The sequence below is a fragment of the Odocoileus virginianus genome, chromosome 5, assembly GCF_023699985.2.
Source record: "Odocoileus virginianus isolate 20LAN1187 ecotype Illinois chromosome 5, Ovbor_1.2, whole genome shotgun sequence".
In the NCBI taxonomy this organism is placed as follows: domain Eukaryota; kingdom Metazoa; phylum Chordata; class Mammalia; order Artiodactyla; family Cervidae; genus Odocoileus; species Odocoileus virginianus.
In genome coordinates, this window is record NC_069678.1 from 62,821,070 (window position 1) to 62,839,715 (window position 18,646).

Here is an 18,646-nt window from a genome sequence, read left to right on the forward strand (position 1 = left end):
TGTTTGCCTGTTAGAAAGCTCAAGAGATATACCAGGAGGCCTAGGCAAACGTGAGCGATGTAATATTGGGACTTGCCAGTTCTCACAGGGTCCAATTAATCAATTTAATAATCCCCAAAGATTAAAACTGAAGGAGTTGAATATGAACTAGGTCCAGTCAAAGCCATTTAACTTTTGTGAGCCTGTTAACTAATACAGGGATCAAAACATCTTCCCTGGAGAGCTGTTTTGGAGCAGAGACGTGATATATGTGAGAAGTCCCAACCATTGCCTTATTTGGGGGAAGAAATTCAACAAAGGGAAGCTGTCATCATATGGAACAATACCCTGGGGCCTCAGAGGCCTCCTAAGATAGTACCAAACCTGTAGTGTCTGTAGATATCAACAACATGCCCTGGTGGAGGTGGGGAATATGCAATGACAGAGGAAGGACCGCCAAAAATCTGTACATCCATAAAAGCAGCAATATTGGCGGGGGGGGGGGGGGGGGGGTGTGAAAATCAACCTTTTCAGAATTCTGGAAATTGGCAAAAGTCTTGCAACACTCTGAGAATGTATTCAAGAAAAGAACAGAGTCCTAAGGAATTTTAACTTGCCCTATTCTCACCCGCCCCTCCCGAGTTCTGCAGTAACCTTGAAAACTGGCAGCTATGAAAGCCAGCAGCAGAGCACTCACTGGAGGCGGCAAAGGGGGTTGCAGGGCCTCAAAATCCTGTCTGCAGAGAACTGGCATGATTTCACCTGTTGAGCAGCACTCTGGAGAAGCCCCATTCACGGGGCTTGATTTTTTTTTTTTAACTGGACTCGGAGCTTCTGGGTGGGAAAAGCCCGAGCCCCAGGACATTTGTTTAAAAAAAAAAACAAACCACTTCATAGTTGTCTGGGCGAACAGAATCAGCTGGGGAAAAATGGAGCCTGGCCAAAAAAGCTCAAAAGCTCTCAAAGGGGGGATCTAAGGAATGAGACAGTCATAGGGGACTTTGAAAACCTCCAACATAGTTCTGGGGATGTGGAAGGATGCACTCATATGAGGTCATGTGAGGGGCTGTGTGCATACCTAGGAAGATCCAAGAAAGCCTTAATCTCTCACCTCGGGCTATCTTTGAGGTCATGCTCAAGCAGGAAATGAAAGCAAAAATAGAATTATAAACTGGAGTGCTAAAGGGATTCCTCCAAAACACACACAGAACCCTTCAGCAAAGGGTGGGAGACTTATTGGTTTAAAGTAATTTTTGTCCAATTGTTAGCTGATCTCTGAGCTGAGCACAGACTTCAGTAGCATATGTGATAGGGAATATAGACTATTCAGAATTATTCCAGAAAAGTCACTAAACAAACAGGAACAACAAAACACAGCAACATCAGAAAGGAAGTGATCTGATTTCTAGAATTACCACAATACATTATTTAAATGCTCAGTTTTCAAAAAACAGTAAGTTCTTTAAAAAGACTGACAAAATTGCCAAATCTTTAGTTAGACTAGCTAGTTTTACCAAGAAAAAAATACAAGTTACTAAAATCAGATATGAAAGATGAAACATCACAACTGATATTATAGAAATTTTAAAAATCATAAGGTAAACTCTAAACAACTATATACCAACAACTTAGATAATCTAGGCGAAATGGACAAATTCCTAGAAAGACACAAAACTTGATTCATAAAGAAAACAGAAAGCCTGAATAGATTCATAACAAGTGAAGAAGTTGAATCACTAATTTTGAAACTTCCCACAAAGAAAAGTTCAGGCCCAAATAGCTTTACTGGTGAATTTTAGCCAAACATTCAAAGAAGAATTTTCACAAACTCTTCCTCAAAAATAGAAGAGACTACTTCCCAAATCATTCTAAGAGGTCAGTATTATCCTGACATCATAATTAAACAAAGACATCACACAAAAAGAAAACTATAAGAGCAATACCTTTTATAAACATAGATGCAAAACTCCTCAAAACAAAACAAAATAAGACACTAGTGAACTGAATTCAGCAACATATGTAAATCATCTGCCTGCAATGCAGGAGACCGGGGTTCAATTCCTGGGTCAGGAAGATTCCCTGGAGAAGGAAATGGCAAGCTACTCCAGTATTCTTCCCTGGAGAATCCCATGGACAGAGGAGCCTGGTGGGCTACAGTCCATGGGGTCGCAAGAGTTAGACACAACTTGGTGACTAAACCACCACCAACAAAAAGGAATTATACATCATGGCCAAATGGAAATTATTTCAGGAATATAGTGAAAGTTGCTCAGTCATGTCCGACTCTGTGACCCCATGGACTATACAGTCCATGGAATTCTCCAGGCTAGAATACTGGAATAGGTAGCCATTCCCTTCTCCAGGGGATCTTCCCAACCCAGGGATCCAACCCAGGTCTCCCGCATTGCAGGTGGATTATTTACCAGCTGAGCCACATGGAAAGCCCAAGAATACTGAAGTGGGTAGCCTATTGCTTCTCCAGGGGATCTTTGTGACCTAGGAATAATCGAACCCAGGTCTCCTGCATTGAAGGCAGATTCTTTACCAGCTCAGCTATCAGGGGAGCCCAGGAATTTTAAGCTTGGTTTAATATTTAAAATTAATCAACATATTATACCACACTAACATATAATAAAGGACCAAAAGATCATGATCATCTCAATAGACACAGAAAAACATTTGACAAAATCCAACACCTTTTTATAGTAAAAAATATTCAACAAAGCAGGAAAAGGACAGAACTAAAGGATATCTACCAAAAAAAACAACTTCTAGCATCATAAAGTTTTTCCCTTAAGATCAGGAAAAAGACGATGTCTGTTCTCATTACTTCTATTTAACACTGTACAGGAGGTTCTAGACTAGAAATAAAAAGCACATATATTGAAAAAAAAAGAAGTAAAGCAATTTCATTCTACCCAAAGCAATCTATAGATTCAATGCAATCCCTATCAAGCTACCAACGGTATTTTTCACAGAACTAGAACAAATAATTTCACAATTTGTATGGAAATACAAAAATCCTCGAATAGCCAAAGCAATCTTGAGAAAGAAGAATGGAACTGGAGGAATCAACCTGCCTGACTTCAGATTCTACTACAAAGCCACAGTCATCAAGACAGTATGGTACTGGCACAAAGACAGAAATATAGATCAATGGAACAGAATAGAAAGCCCAGAGATAAATCCACGAACCTATGGACACCTTATCTTTGACAAAGGAGGCGAGGATATACAATGGAAAAAAGACAACCTCTTTAACAAGTGGTGCTGGGAAAACTGGTCAACCACTTGTAAAAGAATGAAACTAGAATACTTTCTAACACCATACACAAAAATAAACTCAAAATGGATTAAAGATCTAAATGTAAGACCAGAAACTATAAAACTCCTAGAGGAGAACATAGGCAAAACACTCTCTGACATAAATCACAGCAGGATCCTCTATGACCCACCTCCCAGAATATTGGAAATAAAAGCAAAAATAAACAAATGGGACCCAATGAAACTTAAAAGCTTTTGCAAAACAAAGGAAACTATAAGTAAGGTGAAAAGACAGCCCTCAGATTGGGAGAAAATAATAGCAAATGAAGCAACAGACAAAGGATTAATCTCAAAAATATACAAGCAACTCCTGAAGCTCAATTCCAGAAAAATAAATGACCCAATCAAAAAATGGGCCAAAGAACTAAACAGACATTTCTCCAAAGAAGACATACAGATGGCTAACAAACACATGAAAAGATGCTCAACATCACTCATTATCAGAGAAATGCAAATCAAAACCACAATGAGGTACCATTACACACCAGTCAGGATGGCTGCTATCCAAAAGTCTACAAGCAATAAATGCTGGAGAGGGTGTGGAGAAAAGGGAACCCTCTTACACTGTTGGTGGGAATGCAAACTAGTACAGCCGCTATGGAGAACAGTGTGGAGATTTCTTAAAAAACTGGAAATAGAACTGCCATATGACATAGCAATCCCACTTCTGGGCATACACACTGAGGAAACCAGATCTGAAAAAGACACGTGCACCCCAATGTTCATCGCAGCACTGTTTATAATAGCCAGGACATGGAAGCAACCTAGATGCCCATCAGCAGACGAATGGATAAGGAAGCTGTGGTACATATACACCATGGAATATTACTCAGCCATTAAAAAGAATTCATTTGAATCAGTTCTAATGAGATGGATGAAACTGGAGCCCATTATACAGAGCGAAGTAAGCCAGAAAGATAAAGACCATTACAGTATACTAACACATATATATGGAATTTAGAAAGGTGGTAATGATAACCCTTTATGCAAAACAGAAAAAGAGACTCAGATGTACAGAACAGACTTTTGGACTCTGTGGGAGAAGGCAAGGGTGGGATGTTTCGAAAGAACAGCATGTATATTATCTATAGTGAAACAGATCACCAGCCCAGGTGGGATGCATGAGACAAGTGCTCGGGCCTGGTGCACTGGGAAGACCCAGAGGAATCGGGTGGAGAGGGAGGTGGGAGGGGGGATCGGGATGGGGAATACATGTAACTCCATGGCTGATTCATGTCAATGTATGACAAAAACTCTTTGTGACCCAAGGAGTTGGGCATGACTTAGCAAAGACATAAAACTGACATACAAAAATCAATTGTATCTCTACAGAGTAGCAGTAAATAATCTGAAAATTAAGAAAACAATTCCATAAACAATAGCAAGAAAAATAATAAAATATTTAGGAATAAATTTAACATAAATGAGTAAAATTATACAGTGAAACCTATGAAACATAATTGAAAGAATTTAAATAGAAAGACATCTCATATTCATGCATTGGAAGATTTAATGTTTGGATGGCAACACTCTCCAAGTTCATCGATAGAGCCAATGCCCTTCATATAAAAAAAATCTGGCTGGCCTCTTGGCAGAGATTAACAAGCTGGCCCTAAAATTCATATGGAAATAAAAGGAAACTCAGAATAGGTGAAAAAAAGTCTTTAAAAAGAAGAACAATTTTGGAGGATGGAATGATCAGCTTTATGGGTCAACTTGGCAAGGTATAGTTCCCAGTTTTTCAAACAATAGTCCAGTTGCAGCTGTGAAAATACTTTTTAGATGTGATTAACATCTGCAGTCAGCTAACTGTAGGAAATCATCCTCAATAAATGAGTGAGTTTGAGTCAATCAGTTGAAAGGCTTTTAGTGCAGAAGTAAGGTTTTCTTGAGGAAGATGAAATTCTACCTGTGGACAGCGGCATGAGGCCTGGTGAGGAGTGTCTAGCCTGCCCCTCCTGACACTCGATCCTGTGGATTTCAGACTTGGCTAGCTAGCCCACACAATCACATAAGCCAATTCTTTGAAATAAATCTCTTCGCATATATGTACATATAAAATTTTACTGGCTCTGAAAGAGAAAGACCATTACAGTATACTAACACATATATATGGATTTAGAAAGATGGTAACGATAACCCTATATGCAAAAAAAAGAAAAAGAGACTCAGATGTATAGAACAGACTTGTGGACTCTGGGAGAAGGAGAGGGTGGGATGTTTCAAGAGAACAGCATCGAAACATGTATATTATCTAGGGTGAAACAGATCACCAGCCCAGGTTGGGTGCATGAGACAAGTGCTCGGGCCTGGTGCACTGGGAAGACCCAGAGGGATCGGGTGGAGAGGGAGGTGGGAGGGGGGACCGGGATGGGGAATACATGTAAATCCATGGCTAATTCATTTCAATGTATGACAAAAACCACTGCAATGTTGTAAAGTAATTAGCCTCCAACTAATAAAAATAAATGGAGAAAAAAAAATTTTACTGGCTCTGTTTTTCCAATAGAACACTGACTGAACGAGAAGACTCACATTTCCTGATTTCAAAACTTACTACAAAACTATAGTAATCAAGACTGTGTGGGGAACTGGCCTAAGGATACTCACATAGATCAATGGAGTAGAATTGAGAGTCCAGAAACAAACACATACATTTATAGTCAATTGGTTCTTAACAGAGTGCCAAGACAATAGGTAAAGAATAGTCTTTTCCACACACAGTGTTGGGAAGACTGGATTTCCATGTGCAAAAGAATGAATCTGGATTCCTACCTCAGACCACAGGCAAAATTCAACTCAAACATGGACCAAAAACCTAAATGTAAGAACTAAAATTATAAAAGTAAGAAGGAAAGACAGGAGTAAACCTTTGTGACCTTGTTTCAGGCAATAGTTTCTCAAAAGCACAAATAGCCAAACAAAAAATAACAATAAATTACACTTCATCAAAATTAAAAATCTTTTTGTTTCAAAGAACACTATTAAGAAAATGAATATTTTTCTCCCACAGAGTGGGAGAAAATACTTGCATGTCATATATCTGATAAGGGTACAGTATCCAAAATATGTGAATACTTTTAAAACTAAAGAATAAAAAGACACATACACAAAAAAACCAATTTAAAAATAGGCAAAGAATTCAAACAGACATTGCTTCAAAGAAGATATACAAGTACCTAATGACCATATGAAAAGATGTTCAACATCATCAGGCATTGCTGCTGCTGCTAAGTCGCTTCAGTCGTATCCAACTCTGTGCAACCCCATAGACGGCAGCCCACCAGGCTCGCCCGTCCCTGGGATTCTCCAGGCAAGAACACTGGAGTGGGTTGACATTTCCTTCTCCAATGAATGAAAGTGGAAAGTGAAAGTGAATACGCTCAGTTGTGTCCAACTCTTAGTGACCCCATGGACCACAGCCTACCAGGCTCCTCCATCCATGGGATTGTCCAGGCAAGAATACTGGAGTGGGGTGTCATTGCCTTCTCCTCATTAGGCATTAGGAAAATGCAAATCAAAGTTACAAAAGGAAAAAACCACAACTTCACATCCACTAGGATGGTCATAATAATCCAAAATAAATAAAAGGAAAATAAGAGAAGTTGTAACCCTCATACATTCCTTACAGGAGTATAAAATGGCACAGCCCCTTTGGGAAACAGTTTTGTAGTTCCTCAAAAAGTTAGATACAGAATTACCATATACACATGGAATTCCATTCCTAGGTAGACATTCAAGAAACAGAAAGCTCACACCCCACAAAAACTTGTACATGAACAGTGCAACATTATTCAGAATAGGTGAAAGTGGCAGTAATGCAAAAGTCCACCAATAAATGAATGGATAAACAAAATGTGGACTACAGTGGAATATTATTCAGCCATAAAACAGGATGAGGTACTGACACATGCTATAATGTGGACAAACCTTGAAACCATTATGCTAAGTGAAAGAAACCAGACACAAAAGGACAAATACTGTATGATTCTACTTACATGATATACCAAAAACAGGTAAATTCAAAGAGACAGAAAGTAGAGGAGAGTTTAACAGAGTCTGGGAGGAGATTCTTTATGAGGTGATGAAAATGTTTTAAAATAAGGTAATAGTGAAAGTTATACAACTCTGAATATACTAGAAACACTTTACAAAGGTGAATTTTATGGCATATGAATTATATCTCAGTAAGATTGTTATTAAAAAAAAGAAAAAAAAGTAAAAGAAGAAGGCCCCTTTCCTGGGCCCACATACCAAAAGTACACAGAAAATAAACTGAATGAGAGTTAAGAGTACACAGGGGAGTCTCTGCTTCTAGGGATGTGCCACTGAGTGCTGGCGCAGTGACCCGAAACTTAAACATCCATTTCCATAATTCAACACTGCTCTGGTCCTAGGCATCACTTCTCTGCATCTCTCATCCTATGTCCTTGAAACAGAAGACAACTGTGATTCTATCCTGTGAAGGTTTGTGTCATGGCCAGTGGGAGGGATGGACACTGCTTGGAGCATAGGAAAGATTGCAGTGGCAAAAGCACTGCAGTAAGAGACAAATTAATCAACTTGTCAACTTCTTTCCAGTTTGAATGCAATAGACTCTCAAACAATAAACTATCATGCCAAATATAACCAAGCATTCATTTTCATGTATTCCAACCATTGCTTCTGAAAAGAACTCACAAATAAGGGTAATATTTGCAAGAGTTTCACATGGTTGAGATAAATTTTTTAATATAAAGCATTATAAGTTGAACCATTTCTGCCCCTGCCAAATTAACATGTTGAAGTCCTAATGCCCAGTAGCTCAGAACATGGTCATATTTGGAAATAGGGTAACTTGAGTACAGAGGTTAGTTGTTACCCTGTACCCAAGTTAAAACAGTCGCTGGGATGGGCCCAAATACAATATGACTGGTATCTTTATGAAAGAGGAAATTTAGTGACACACACACAGGGAGAATGCTGTGAGAATATCAAAGCAGAAAATGGGGTGATGCATCTACAAGCCAAAGAATGTCAAAAGAATACACACTGTGAAAATCTCATGTAAAACAACATAGGTATTCATTTCGCTGAAATGAAGGCAATAAAAGAAGTTTTAATGGAACTAATATATAACAATCGATGAATTACTTATAATATCTTTGGCTCATGAACAGAACATGTAGACATGAAGAAGAATCATTAAAGTGGATAGTTTTGACAGTTCCTGGCTTCTAGTCATATACAAATTTTGCATGTATTTTAAAATTTTGTCATTATGAAAGTATATTTGTCAATGTGGGAGGACAGAACATATTTCACCGAACAGTTTGCTAGCTTGATTTACAACATTTAAATGTGTAGACATGTGGTATGTGGGCCTCCACTTGCGTTCATGCCTCAGGCTCCGATAATCGTTAGAGGTGGGCCGGGACCCAGCAATGACAGAAGAAAGCTAGCCTTCGGCTCTGAACAGAAGCCAAACCAACGTCTCAAACTCGCTCTTACTACAATCTAAAATGCCATCCTTGAAGCTTCATGCGAAGACCTGATGCAGTCCCTAAGAGGAGTGGCAAGCGCCTCACATGCTTTGTCTTTCTGGGCCATAAACCAAGGGCCCTACGAGCCCGTCCCAGTCTAGGGATGTGCTGTGGCCTCAACTGGTGCCCAGCTCTCGCCAGGTTTCATGCACCTAATCCATCTCACTGCTCCAAACATCAGGGTGTGTCATGCACTTGCATTTGATTTCCTTGCAGTAACTCTTATGGTGCCACCTTCAAGCGAAAAGAGCAGTCTTCTAACTGCACTTCACTCCTACCTTGGGAAAAGACTGTGCAGTTTGACAAAAGGCTTTCAGAGCACTCCTCAGTGTGGTGATATCCCCCGGGACTATTATTTTGTTACTTTCTGTTACGTCCCTTGTGGGCAGGTTTGACATCTTGCTGAGGATAGGTAAGGGAACTAGCATTCCATTTGGGAGTTAGTCTTAGGAAGAGAGGAAGTCTTGGAGATAGGGTAAGTGGTGGCAGCTGAGAAAGGAGAAAAAAACAGGATCTATCACCAGTTCTAAGGGAATGAAAGAAAAGGGTACCAAAATGCCAACCAGCCATGCCAAAATGGGGATGAAAATTGAGCTGCAGATGGCCCTGTGGGATTTCCAGCTTTGATTGTATTTTCTTGCAGCTCCCTTTAAGCAAACATGGCAACTGTACAGTTTATGTTACCGCAGACTAACATGATAGATAAATGAACAGCTCACATAAAACAGTGCCTGACATCAAAGGAAACTTTGAGCTATCACTGAGAATCTTCAAGGAACTTCAATAACTTTTCCATAGATATCAGCTCACAAAAGTGGTGTACTATCTTTGTAAGAAATTAAAAATCATGAAAAGATAGACTGGGTTCATCAGAAAGGCAGTAACAAAGAAAGAATGAAAACTTCAAGAAGCAAAGACACAAAAAGGTTTAAAAATAATTTTGATACTAAAAAAAGGAACTCTGATACAAATACAACAGGTACAAAATCAACAGCCCAGTGTTTAAGAGCAAAGGCAGATTAGTGAACCACATTAATCAACCTAGGACAGAGATTATCAGCTGCATTTGAAACTCAGATTAACAGGAACAAACAAGGTAGCAGAGTGGGAACCATTTTTACAGCCGGTAACAAAAGTTTTCATCTTTGTTTAAATAAGACTTCAAAAGGATTCCATATATCAACAAATAAGTGAGTTCATTTTTTAAAAAAAGATTAACTTCAAGAAATGCAAGGCAGAGTGACCACACTTCTGACCTGCTTTAAGATCAATCAACATTTTCTACCTGGGCAAGTAGAATGCAATTAGCACGTGGGTGATTTTAAAGACTCTTTAACAGTCGCCTTTAACTGGTTGATGAAATAGCAGAACAGTGTGGCTGAAAGCCAATGTTTATTTTTACCCATTACCTGTTTTATTAATGGGATTGTGGGCCGCTGGACCTCCAGGCACACACAAATATATTAAAATATCCCACACTGTAATTAAGAGGCACAGAGGGGATTAGAGCAAATTAAGCGGTTGTTGTATTTGCCATTGGTTTAGTCTAGGTCAGGCATTTGGATGCTCTCATAGTAAAGCCCAGTGAGTTTTACTTAAGAAATACACAGAATATGAAATACATTTTCTTGCAGATCAAGGATTTTAATAAGCAGTTCATTCCCCACCCCTGCTCAAATAAAAATATACATAAAGAAAAATGCCCCAAGTGAATGCTCTTAGAATGAAAGAAGAGATTCCCTCAAACAGAAAAGGAAAAATGCATCAACAATAGGGTCAGTGAAAGAAACTGGATTTTGAGACTCAAAATGAAACAAACATAAGTCTCATCCAGACACAGGGCTTTCTTTTCCTCTGCAAGTCAAAACTTCTGCCTCTGAGTTCTTTAAAGGGAATAAGAAAAAGGTGATCACCTAGTAGATGACCTGCTCAATAAGTAAAGAATCAGGAATATTTGCAGAAATGAAGAACAGACCCTTTGAGGCAAAGGCTACAGTATAGGTTCCTAAGCCAGCACTGTTTCATTTTCTGGCTTGATTTTACCAAATCCATTGTAACTAAACGTTAGTTTAATCTGAAAATAGTACATGTAAGTAGATTCTTTGTTTTGATTGTTCAGAATCAACATTACCACAATTGAGATTACTGCCAGGCTGGTCTCCTGTGAATCTTCATATCAAAGAAAAAGCAAAACGGAATGAGGGCAGGGCGAAATGGAATGAAATCTGGGAACACAGTGTTTTGACCCAAGCAGAGGACAAAACGGCCTTTGCCCTAGCAACCTCGGCAGAAACCCTTGAAAATGACACAGAAGAAGATGCAAGTACTTACGAAGATCCTGGACTTGCAGTGGGAGGGGGGCCTGAAGAAATGAAAGAAAAACAAAAGAAATAGTCAGCTTGGGTTATTGGAGGGTAAGCGTCAGTACAGTCAAACCATTACAATCTAAAATTCTCAACCACCCCAAGGTGATATTCATTTTTCTGGAATTTATTATTTTGCTCCAGCTCCCCCAACCACCTCTAGAAAAAAACATAACCAATGAGATTATCCCACGGTTCAGAGCCTGAAAAATGCTAAGACCAGGGTTGAAAAATGAGTCAACAAGTAGGCATTATCGTGAGATACAGGGAGTTTCAGCAGGAGGCTGAATGAACGCAAGGACACTGAGGCAGCCACAGGCAGGGGTCTTTGATGCCAGCTGGACCAAAACGGGACACGTAGGCGTTGGTGGTATAGTGGTGAGCATAGCTGCCTTCCAAAACGGGACACGTTTGCTAGAAATCTTCCCAACTGCTCTGGACAAGGAACATCCTTGCTGAGAAGAATTCACTGGTGTGGTGATGTAGAATTGGAGCTGAGGTTAGACCGATCTGGACCCTGCTCTTGCTCTGCTGTTTACTGGCTGGGTGACCTTGAACATGGTACTTAACGGCTGGTTTACTTATTTCTAAAATGGGTAGAAGTGTACCAGCTTCTGTGATGCTGGGCACACCCAGTACAGGCTCATTTCTCCATCCCTCCTCACACCCATGGAGGCTGAGAGTCAAAGGTCATCCCCCGTAGGAAGCTGCTTACCGAACTTGACAAACAAGACTCCGGTGGTAGAAACCACTTTCTTGCCATTTGTCGCCACACACTGGAAGTAGCCTGTGTCTGTGGTATCCAGGTTTCTAATCCGCAGTCGAGAGCCATAGTTGGTTGCCCGAAAGGAGATCCTCCGGGGCTCCTGGACCACAGGGGCATCATTTTTGAACCAGCGGATGGTGGGAGGTGGGTTCCCCGAGACTTTGCAGTGCAGTTCAGCCGTCTGCCCCAGGGACGTGGTGATGTTATTCATCGGCTCATCGAGGGTCAGGTAAGAATCTGTGCATGCAGGGAGAAGCAGGCAGATGAGAGGGCAGACCACCTCCAAGAGACACAGATTCACTCTGTGCGTCCCAGACCAGAGAGAGACTTAACAGGAGCAGCACGGTGGAGACAGACGAGGCATGCAGTTAGTCCTTTATCGAGACCTGTGACTGCTAAACAACCACCCACCGATCCTGCTGCTTGGAAGGAAATGTGTTACTAACTGTGGAATAAAACCCGGTTTTCAAATGACTATGTAGTACCCATGGATAAATGGACTTTCCAGGCCAAGACAAAATGAATTTTTGTGTTTCAGAGTAATAAAAAATAATACATGCTCCTTGTTACAAATGCAAATGATATAGTGAAGAAGAAAAAGAAGCAAAATTCACCTCAAATCTCCTCACCCCAAAATATATCCTTCTTAACATTCTGGCAAAGATCCTACCAGCTTGCCCACTTTTGGTAAGAGAGAGAGCATGAAACACTGGGAAAGTAGGAGCAATATATTTATGTCTACATGGCCCAAGATCAGGAAGGATGCTGAAGATCTCCCTGCCAGTGATGATATAACAAGGGTTATGAAGGCCAGGTTGCTGGCAGACAAAAAGATGAGACAATGAAACTATTTCCATAACGTCACTCATGTCAACCACAACACATTATAAAAAATAATTTCATGCATTCAATTTTTAATTGAGATATAATTCGCATTCTATAAGATGTATCAATCTTAATTTACATAGCTCCTCTAGTATCAACAAATGCACGTGCCTGTGTAACCAATGCCCCTATCAAGGTATAGAACAACAGAACATTATCAATATCCCAGAAAGTACCCCCAAGGTCCTTAATGGTCAATCACCCTCCTACTCACGACCCCTCCCCCGTGCCAGGCAACTATAGCTCTGATTTCTACCATCAGAGATTGATTTGCCTGTTCTAGAATTCACATAAATGGAATCATACTGTTTTGCATTTGGCTTATTCTGAGATTTATTACATTAAACATTTTAATATTGAATAAATTTTAAGCTTATTCTTCAATGATATTTTAAACATCATATTGATATTAGTTATGGAATCCAGTTGCAGAGTAAATAATCAGTTAAATTTTTAAAAACTAAGTACAAGAAAGTTTAAAAATTGGTCAATTATTCAATAAGACATACGGAGTTTTCTTTGACTTCATTTTTCTTGACCATTCAATCTCGGGTAGATCCCCCTCCTCAATACCTCCCACTGCCCTCTGTCCTTCCCCCACCACAACCCGGGATGACTTGCTAAGCAGCTGTCTTCACTGCTAGGCAGAAAGCCCTTAGGGGCAGGCAGAATGTTTTGGTCATCACTGCATTCTCAGAGTATCCTACCATCTGGGTGCAGCATTAACCAGTAGCACTTTCTGCTATCATGGACATGTTCTGTAATCTGCATTGTCTAACCAGTAGCTACTAGTCACAAGCTGACCTATTTAGCAGATGAAATATGACTATAGTGACTAAAGAACTGAGGTCTTTTTTTTTTAATGTGGACCATTTTAAAAGTCTTCATTGAATTTGTGACAAAACTATTTCTGCTTTTTGCATTTTGGTTTTTTGATCATGAGGCAGGTGGGATCTTAGCTCCCTGACCAGGGATCAAACCTGAACAACCTGCATAGAAGGCAAAGTCTTAACCACTTGACTGCAACAGAAGTCCCTGGAACTGAATTTTTAAATTTAAGTTAAATAGCCACAAGTGCCTAAGTGTATGGCAGCACAGGCAGAGCACAGTAAATTTGTTAAATTTAATAGAATTTTATTGACAACTTGTTTTTGAGATATCTAACTGGCTAATTTATGCTAAAGCCTTTGACTGTGTGGATCACAACAAACTGTGGAATATTCTTAATGAGATGGGAATACCAGACCACACTACCTGCCTCCTGAAAAATCTGTATGCAGGACAAGAAGCAATAGTTACAACTTAACATAGAACAATGGACAGGTTCAAAACTGGGAAAGAAGTACGTCAAGGCTGCATGTTGTCACCCTGCTTATGTAACATATATGTAGAGTACAGCTTGTGAAATACCCAGCAGGATGAAGCATAAGCTGGAATCAAGACTGTCAGGAGAAATATCAACAACCTCACATATGCAGATGATGACACTTTAACAGCAGAAAGTGAAGAGGATCTAAAGAGTCTCTTGATGAAGGTGAAAGAGGAGAGTTTGAAAAGATGGCTTAGAACTCAACATTCAAAAACCGAAGAGCTTGGCATCTGGTCCTATCTCTTCATGGCAAATAGATGGGGAAAATGTGGAAACAGTGTCAGATTTCATTTTCTTGGGCTCCAAAATCACTGCAGATGGTGACTGCAATCATGAAATTAAAAAATTATGACAAAACTAGACAGGGTATTAAAAAGCAGAGACATCACTTTGCTGACAAAGGTCCGTATAGTCAAAGCTATTGTTTTTCCAGTAGTCATATATGGATATGAGAGTTGGACCATAAAGAAGGTTGAGAACTGAAGCTTTTAGACTATGGTGCTGGAGAAGACTCTTGAGAGTCTCTTGTACTGCAAGGAGATCAAATCAGTCAATCCTAAAGGCAATCAACCCTGAATATTCATTGGAAGGACTGATGCTAAAGCTGAAGCTCTAATACTTTGGTCACTTGATGTGAAGAGCTGACTCACTGGAAAAGACCGTGATGCTGGAATAATTGAGGGCAGAAGGAGAAGAGAGCAACAGAGGATGAGATGGTGGGATGGCATCACTAACTCAATGGGCATGAGTTTGAGCAAGCTCTGGGATATGGTGATGGACAGGGAGGCCTGGCATGCTGCAGTCCATGGCATTGCAAAGATCTGGACAAGACTTAGTAACTGAACAACAACAGCTGGCTAATTTAACCACTCAGATGACTGTAAATGCTTTCATAAAGTCCAACAATAAATCATTCATTATTTGCTTTAATTTCCCACAAAAAAATTGGGTAGAGAGCATGTCAAAGTCTGGGCAGTGCCACAGTAATGAGTCATGCATGTGAATGGCATTTATCATTCACATGTGTGAGGTGTGGTCAGAGAGTAGAAACTAGTTTACAGGTGGTTTTCTGGAGCTATTGGAATGGCTTTGCAGTTCTATTGGGAACCTAAAGAATGGATAACTATGCACTCTCTGTAGAAAAGACACATAGAAATAGCCATCACATAACAATGCCAATATAGGCATAGTGATTAATACTTTATTGGGCAGATTCTGGAATTTGATTGTGCTGGAATCCAGTGTCTGTCCCCACTATCCTGGGTGACTTTGGGCAGGTTACTTAACTTTTTCTATACCTCAGTTTAACCAACTAAAAAACAGAAATAATAAAGAAGACTCCACCTGACAAAACTGTGAGAGGATTAAAATTAAATCAGGAGAGACTTGTAAGATATTTAAAGTAGCTATGGCAAAGGTGACAGTGAAAATGTTAGTCACTCAGTCGTGTCGGACTCTTCATGGACTGTAGCCCACCAGGCTCCTCTGTCCATGGAATTCTCGAGGCAAGTATACTGGAGCAGGTTGCCATTCCCTTCTCCAGGGGATCTTTCTGACCCAGGGACTGAACCCCAGTCTCCCACATTTCAGGCAGATTCTTTACCATCTGAGCCACAAGGGAAGCCCCATGGCAAAAGGTAAGCACTCAAAAATGTTAACCAATGTTCTATTATTTTTATTTTTCTTAAATTTCTTTTAAGATTTTTTTTTTTTAATGTGGATCATTTTCACAGTCCTTACTGAATTAGTTACAGTATTACTTCTCTTTTGTTTTTTTGGCCACAAGGCATGTGAGATCCCAGCTCCACAACCAGGGATGGAACCTGCACCCCCGGCAGTGGAAGACAAAGATTTAACCACTGGACTGCCAGGGAAGTCCCTCTGCTATTTTTATAATAACTTCTGTATAATACTTTTACTTTGTCTCCTGTTAACCTCTAAGAATCCTGCAAAGTAGGAAAGGCACAGAAATCACAACGCCTGGCTGCAGATAAGGAGATGTCTCAGAGATTAGCTGATTGGTTGTGTGGTCACATTATATATTTGTGTATATAATTGTACATTATACCCCAAGCTTCCAACACAAACAGCTTTGGGTCCTCAGGTTCAGCCAAGCAGGTAGACAAAGTCCAATTGTGCCCGCTGGTTAGTCCAGTAGTAAGAACAAACAGACTCTAAGTCCTGCCATATGCCAGGGGCCTTGCCTTAATATTTACCTGTCCAATAACCCTGCCAAGGAGGAACTGTTATAGCCACTCAACAAGGAGGAGACACAGGACCAGAGAGGCTAAGTGACTTGTCCAAGGTCACATAACTGAGCCAAGCTCTGGTTCAGCTTTCCCTGGTTCCAAAACCTAGCAACTTCCACTTCATCAGATAGCTTTGGTAGCTTCAGCTCCACTGAGGAGTGGGGATAGAATTCAAATTTCTTCCTTAAAGAAGAGCTGGGGTTTACACATTTCCACATACAGGCAGGGTTGTGAGCTTCCTTCTGCCTCTGGCCAGGATTATCTGGTGAATGGGTCTAAGATTTTGCCACATGTTCTGACTGGTGTTATGGTTTCCCTCCCAAAGCCAAGTACCTCACTTGACCTGAGCCCTGCAGGCCCTTCTCTTTGAAGCTACATCCTGTTTCCTGTCTTCTCAAGAGCACAGGTCCAGCTTTGAGTTGGAGGGGTGACTTCAGTGGCAAGAGGTGTACCATCTCTCAGGTACTCCCACAGCTTGGCTCTCCCTCCTGGATTTCTACCTACTTTAAATATCAAAGCCAGCCAATATCAACCTCACTCCCCAGAGGACAGGACAACAGTTTTTGGGCGCCAGGCATCTCAGTGGTCAACATGAATGCTGAATTTTAGTCAAGAAAAAAAAGCCATTTCTACTTTCTTTGTCTCCCCCCATCCCCACCCCAACAGGCAGTTGCTACTAAAATCCAAGCAAGCTTCTTGGCCCTCATAGCATAAAATATAAAAGGGTGAACAGGAACCTAACAACTTCTTTTGCTTCCAAAGCCCAGTTACTTTGCATGATACACTCACAGACACATAGTTCTTCAATTTTTCTCTCCCAGGAACACAGATCAGCCCAGGGACAGAGTACTGTAGCTGGGTGGAATATTTCAACCATTCTCTGAAAAGTGAAAGTGTTGGTCACTCAGTCATGTCTGACTCTTTGTGACTCCATGGACGGTCCATCAAGCTCCTCTGTCCATGGGATTCTCCAAGCAAACACACTGGAGTGGGTGACCATTCCCTTCTCCAGGGGATCTTCCTGACCCAGGAATCAAACCCAGGTCTCCTGCATTGTAATCAGTCTGAGCCATCAGGGAAGCCAGTATTTGCTGAAGCTGTACTCAAATTTATTGTAAACAATTTAGTATGGGCTGATCCACCAGATGAAATCAACCCTCACAGGCTCTGAAACTGGGATGCCTGAATTTACATCCTGGTTCTGCTGCTTATCCGTTGTGTGACTTTGGGCAAGGTATTTAACCTCTCTGTGCTTCAAGTTTTGTTATATGCGAAATTAGGACAATAATTTTATCATCCTCATAGGGTTACTGTGAGGATTAAATTAATTACACACGGTGTTTTGAACAGGGTTCAGCACACAGCAAGCAGCATGTGAAAGTTTCTGTTATTGTCAGGTATTTTTTTTTCTTTTTCTCACGAATAACTTATACTTAATAAGTGGGGGATGATTATCCATCCAACTGATTAGTTTCCTGGCTGAGTTCAGTCCTGAGTTTACAGAACAGGAGATCTGAGAGGTGAGGCCACCTGTCTGAAGTCACATAACTAGCACATTGCTGGCAAGAGTAGTTAATTTGTCTGTGCAGCTCTAAATCATATTTACCTAAAAACAAAAACAAGGGTTATAAGGCATCTTGAAATCAGTGTAGTAGCTGGTTCAAGCAGCATGTTTCCAGGAAGAACAAAGGAACTGTAAACAAAGCTTTGTGTTCACTTAACAAAGGAGCCTTGCCATAAACACAGGGAATTTCGTTTTAAGTTTTTACTAATAAAGAATAATGGTCGGTTTATTTGCCATCTGTAGCTGCTCACTTAGTAAGTAAAACAAGCAAGTGGTCTGGTCCTCAGTTTGGCAAAGACTGGAAGCATCAGAACAATGTTTGGCTGAAACAAGACAAAAGCATTCTGTGACTGGAATAAAATAAAGTAAAAACGCATGTTAAATCATTGCTATCACCCGTGTTGTTAACAAGCCCCTGGCTATAATCCATTCTCTTCCCAGAACTAGCTGGATCCTCCTGGAGCAAGCTCATGGGCCACACAAAGGGACCCACTCTCTGTTCTACACCCAGCACTTGTGGCTACTGCAGGTTTTAGACTAGTCATTTCTTTCAGAGAATACTTGAGGATCCCAGTGAAAACAGTCCAGGGCAGAGGAAATCTGCAAACTGGACCTGATAGCAGTT

General features: G+C 40.5%; 1 protein-coding gene across 1 annotated transcript in view; it reads right to left on the bottom strand.

Annotated features, from left to right (window-relative positions):
• Window positions 1–18,646, bottom strand: part of ROR1 (receptor tyrosine kinase like orphan receptor 1) — a 450,213-nt gene that overhangs the window by 128,872 nt on the left and 302,695 nt on the right. The window contains exons 3-4 of the mRNA XM_020885651.2: window positions 11,904–12,191; window positions 11,157–11,187 (exon numbers count right to left, since the gene is read on the bottom strand). Coding sequence (XP_020741310.1) covers window positions 11,157–11,187; window positions 11,904–12,191 — 319 coding nt within the window. The remainder of the gene's footprint in view (window positions 1–11,156; window positions 11,188–11,903; window positions 12,192–18,646) is intronic.